At 32.1% G+C, this 6,000-nt stretch overlaps 1 protein-coding gene across 1 annotated transcript in view; it reads left to right on the forward strand.

Annotated features, from left to right (window-relative positions):
- The window catches only part of LOC106466484 (cytoplasmic dynein 2 light intermediate chain 1-like), a 47,752-nt gene extending 42,040 nt beyond the window's left edge, over window positions 1-5,712 (forward strand). The window contains exon 13 of the mRNA XM_022394503.1: window positions 3,583-5,712. Coding sequence (XP_022250211.1) covers window positions 3,583-3,651 — 69 coding nt within the window. The 3' untranslated portion in view covers window positions 3,652-5,712. The remainder of the gene's footprint in view (window positions 1-3,582) is intronic.
- The last annotated feature ends 288 nt before the right edge of the window (window positions 5,713-6,000 follow it).

Here is a 6,000-nt window from a genome sequence, read left to right on the forward strand (position 1 = left end):
TTTTGTTTACAGCTGCATAAAGATTTTGCTAATGTATTATCATGAAAAAGCTACTATATGAGGCTAAATGACTTATTTTAGAATGTGCTGCATTACACACTTCACAAAACAATTAAAGTATAATTGGAATTTGTAATACTATAGTCATGGCATGGCAAAGACCATTGTTATATAATAGTGTCAAACAAACACCCAGTGCATTGTTGTGCAATCTAGACATCTGCTGATTGATCAAATTTGAAATGCCAGTGAGTTTTTCATTCAGCTTATGTTGTAAATGGTAGTCTCACATGTCACTTTGAGGCAAATTTCCAAGTTCGAAGTGCCTCTAGTTGTTTATGAACCATCATGTGGAGAGCCATGTGGCAAATTGAAATCAGCCAATCACAGTGGACTGTTAGCTCTACAAATATTTCAAAGTGTCATTGACAGAATACACATCCAAACCAATGTTGCTGTTGTGAATGCTGGAGAAGACATATCATCATCCACAATGTAAGCAGATGACCACTGTGCATTGATTTTGGCTCACTGCATTGTGGGGTACTTGCTTCAAGACTGAATTAGATGTTCACAGTGACAGCTGAATGTCATGTCAGTGTACAGATGGTTATAGAAATGGAATTCACAAGCCAATATATGTGCCAGGTGCCCAATGAAGAGTATTCCTTTTAGTGCCAAAAACATATCCAGTGGACCAACACTTCACCCTGCAGCCCGATAACAGGCATATACTCATTTAGAGAGAATCTGAAAAAATGGACACAACTCTGTTCTCACACTTAAACATGATCCATATTGTGGCAGTGGTAGAAGTATGGTGAGAGCAAGAATATGCTTTACTGTAGTACTGACATATACATTGTGTAGAATTGTATTATAAATTCTATGCATAATACAAATCACATCTATGCCCCTTTATGCTACCATGAGCTTATGCAACTGGTCCTTGTTGTATCCTAATAGATAAAAATGCCTATCCTTACCATATCAAACTGGTCAACACATTATTTGAAATGGATAGGATTGATTGAAAGAGTGACCTTCATGTTTATCTGAAATTTATGAAATTGTTTTGAGAGAGACATTGCAGATCCATCAAGCAACTCCAGATACTTAAAATGATACGGAAACAGCTTTTTCAGGGAATTGGACAAGGTTACCTCAGAAACTTCTCAACATCCAATATTGATGTCAGGCTGTACTTGCTGCCTGTAGTTACCATAATCCATATTGAAGTGAAGTGTCATGAACTGTAAAAACTTAAAATTATTCTATCAAATGTTCATGTATATAAGTAAAGACTGAAGACCAACCATTTCCATTTTAGATCAAAAAGGTATCAGATACCCAATTCCCATAAAAGAAATGTACTGAAGAGTGATGACTAACATTATTTGATAAAGTGGTTTTGCTTTGTCATACCTGTAATAGAATAAATTTCAATTATCCTTTGTTTTGTGAAAAGTAGAATGTGTTAAACAGTTTATTTCTATAACTAATTAGTGGATAAACCTATCTGTGTACATTCAAAGTATGTGAGTATTTAGGGCTGCACTGTGGACACATGCTGACTGGCCTTACTGTCTTACAGTTTGGACAGTGTTCTTCAATTTCATCTGAGGGACAAATTCCTCTGACAAGCTGACAGCATAGTAACCTTTGATATATAAAATAACACAAACTGAAATAGTATGGATTACTAAGATTAAATTAACTTTCATACAAGTTAGTATATAATTATTGTTATACTTCTGTTGTTATGAGATTTACAAAAATTTAGTAAAGTTCACTGCAGTAACAGGAATAAGTTGAAGTCATAACACATTATCACATGGTTCTCCTTAAGTTACAGTTACTTAAGTTTTTGTATTAAAGAATAAAAGGTGACTAGCAGAGAAAGGAGAATTTTAAATACTTTTACAATAGTTTTTTGATCATTATTAAAAAACAATCTTTTAATGGTAAACAGATGTACAATGCTGAACTCATTGTCCCTACAGCATTATTTCTGCCAGTGAAAAGATAAAATTAGGGACTGAGTGTTTTACGACATCCTCAAGGTTTTAGGCTAAGTAAACGTTTCAGACAAACACCAAGATAATCAGAGTTTCCACATTTTACAGACCAGGATTTGCAGTTGATACCAGTTGTCCTCGGTGTCCAGTACTAGGCCATCAGTACCGGCGGTACCAGTGCTGGTTTATAGTATATCATATGTATATCATCTTCAGAGTTTTGACTGAATGTCTCCTCTGGTATTTCAGCTTTGCTTTTCACAGAATTACAAATGTTGGATGTGATAGTTTTGAGTTTATACTTCAGTTAATAAGCAAATCTCACAATGAAATATAGGAAACTGGTGACTCCCATACTCTGGAAGAGAATGTGAATGTGCCTACATGACTGATTGCATGTTAGATAGGTGTGTGCATGATTAACCCTTAGCATGCAAGCAAGTCAAACTGTGCATGTCACAACGTTTCAGTGAGTTACATTCAAAATTAAATTAAACTACTTAATTATCATGATAGACAAACAAACTTGACATCAAACCATAGATAATAAATCAAATTTTAATATATAAGTTTTATTTGTATAAGGAAATATTTGAAAACAACCTCAAATTCCCCAAGTGTGAGAATTTGGGTATTTGTTCTTGAGCTCTCTCCTCTTCTGGATTTTTTTAGTCCACCTCCTAGAAAACTATGAAATGTAACATAAAATATTCTCTATAATTTCGTCATTGATATTCTGAAGCTATATTTTTATATCCTTCGATCTTATGGGGCTGAAGAGCAATCAATGAAAATTCAGAAACCACTTTCCATGCCTACCTCTGACATGCTCTTATTTACAGTTTGCTAAAAGATTTTTCTGAGGCCAACTGCCATTAAATTTATAACCAATAGAAAGCGTAGGTTTTAACTGATTTATTGCCCCAGTTGTCATACCATGTGGGCTTACAGATAATTGACAATTTGGTTTGATGTACTGGGAAGAATAGTTTCATATTTAACTGCTCAAATCACATGATTAGAGATGCTCAAGTACTGGTACTGGCAACCTGGTACCACCGGTACTATTGCAAAAACTGGGACAGACCTAAAAAAAAACAAACTTGTATTCAATCTATGCTAAACATATGACGATTTTCTTGGTTACGTCTGAATGAGCCCTATCGTCAGTACCCGAGTTCTTATTGTCAACTGGAACTGTATCAAAGTATCAGTTAAACTAGTATATCAGTTATTAATAATGTTGCATCATTTATTAATGTATATAACTTTAAATATAATATATCATTTGGTTTATAAGAACCAAATATTGTGTGATCATTAATCAGTTATAGAATTAACTTACACAAAAACATCAAATTTATTAATAAAACTCAATAACTGCATATTTTACGTACCATTTCATGTATTGGATCTATTTTACTTAATAAAAAATTGTATGATATTAATTAGCATATTGGTAGTATTGCAATTTTTTTAAATGAGTTAAATAAGGTATACTACATGTAGATACAAGTTTTGATATTTCTCTTTGAAACTAACTATAATGTTTTTCTCTGTTCAGGAATTGGAACAATACAGAAGAGACTTAGACCACAAGAGGCAAGATTGGGAGGCCTTAAACTTTATGTAGTCATACTGTATAAATACTTGTATTTTTGGCACTGTGTTCACATGATTTTAACACTTTTTATCAGCTGAAACCATATAGGCCGTTTATTTTAATGTGAACTTTGAACTGTGCACTTAAAGCACATTGTATTATTTAACATTATGTTAAAATTGTTTAAACATATTGTTAAATTATTATGTGATCACAGTTTGGCTCAGTATAACTGGTGATAGAAGGACACGTTTGGTATATACAGGAATAACTGGACAAAATAAGACATTAAAATAAGCTTTTATGTATTTGCATGTCCAGTATCACAAATTGGTGTATTTTACAAAACTGAATATAATTCATAAACAAATGTATAGTAGCTGCCTATCCCAACATTGTACCACTGATGTCCTAGATAAGTATTGCACTAATACATTTTTATCATTCTTTCAAACACCAGCATATAACCAACAAAAGCCAACTTTCTGTCTATGCCCTAAAAACTGGGTTTTGATATTTTGATACCTGTTGTGGGCATTGCACAGATAGCCCGTTGTGTAGCTTTGTGGTTGATTACAAACAGTTTATTGATTGTGTAACTTTAGTTAGCTTGACATACAAATAAGTAGTTTCCAACAAGTTTCTGTTTATTCATATAGTCTGTATTAGGAAAATATATACAGTGAAACATTGAAAGATAATTTCAAAAAAGATCTTTACATCCAGAGTAGTGGGAAAATTTATTAGAACACCCCATTTTTCCTGTAGTTTTGATATGTTGTGCCATTGAAATAAAACCAATTTAGTTTAAAATGTTGGGGAAAAGAAAGATTCAAAATAAGCAAAATTGTTGATTTTTTTCACTGAATCTATGACTAATGAAAAGCAACAGAAGATTTTTTTTAAAAGTTGTTCAAGATGTTTCATCTGAATACAAAGTGGTAAAATATTGTAACACATGACTGCATTTAGTTTCTGTACCAGTCACAACTGACAAAAATGTTAATTGGATTGAAGAAAAATTTAAAAAGACTTTGACTATTCACCAAGTACAGTGAAGTAGGTAAGCTAGTCACAATTAATTCCCTGAAAAAACACAGAAAAACTGTGAAAAACCTCAGTGATGACCATAACAAGTCAGATAAAGTTTCAAAAGGTACAGTCTCAAGAATTCTGCAGAAATGTGGCCTTTGAGGAACAGTAGCAGCATTAAACCCTTCAGTACATAAAGAGAATACAGCAAAGAGACTAGCTTTAGAACAGTAGTATAAAGTGGTTTGGACAGAGAAGGCTAAATTTGAATTGTTTATTCTAACCAGCATTTAAATGTTTACCAAAGATTTAATGACAGGTTGCAGAAGGAGTGCCTTGTGGTAACAGTCAAGCATGCAGAAGTCTCTGTAATGGTTTGGAGAGCAGTATCTAAAATGGTGTTGGCCATCTTCACAAAAACTGATGGAATCATGAATTATCATAAGCACCACAGTACATTATTCTACATACTATACCAGGTACTCTGGAAAGAAGCTGATTGGGCAAAATTTTATATTTAAAGAAGATAGTGTTAATGACCCCTTTCACACTTCCAAAAAATGTTGTGCTTGTTTGGCAAATAAAGAATGCTCATGAGATATCCAGTGAATGGAATAGCTGCTACAAAGTCCAGACCGTAATCTCATAGAACAAATCTGAAATTTACTGGACTTTATGCTTGGCAAAAGTACCAACTGTAATAAAAAAAAAAAAAAGCCTCTGATCACGTTTTCAAGAAAAATGTAATCAAATTAACCAGAGACTTTGAGTAAATACACAGGCACAATGCCACAAAGATGGCCACAATTACAATTTATTTCTATAACAAATTTTGTGTGTAAAGATTATATAATGATAATTCTTTAAGTTATTATATATATATATTTGCACACTATTGTATATGTAATAGAGTATTGATTCAATAAATTATGAAATATAATACATGTAAATAAAATAACTAACAAAATAGTGTGAAGTATAAAAGTATACTATAAATTAAATAATGTATGGATGATATGTATAGGTTTTTTAGGTATCTGTTGAAGTAAAATCCCTCTGCAAAAATGAATAAAAAAATAATAATAAAAAAATCCAACCCTAGTTTGTTCCTATTGTTGCATTTGAGGTATGACTTAAGGTTTAGAAAGATATTTTAATTGAATGTTTAGAACTGCTATTTTAATTTATATTTTTGGTCAAATTCTTAATATATATATATATATATATATATATATATATATATATATCTACACACACTACACGAAGAAGAAAGTAAATAGTAGATAGTAGTCGACCTACTTAAGTTTTACGTTTACCGTTTTTAGTTTAATTAACTAAGTCGGTAGG

The sequence above is a fragment of the Limulus polyphemus genome, unplaced genomic scaffold, assembly GCF_000517525.1.
Source record: "Limulus polyphemus unplaced genomic scaffold, Limulus_polyphemus-2.1.2 Scaffold2274, whole genome shotgun sequence".
Classification (NCBI taxonomy): Eukaryota; Metazoa; Arthropoda; class Merostomata; order Xiphosura; family Limulidae; genus Limulus; species Limulus polyphemus.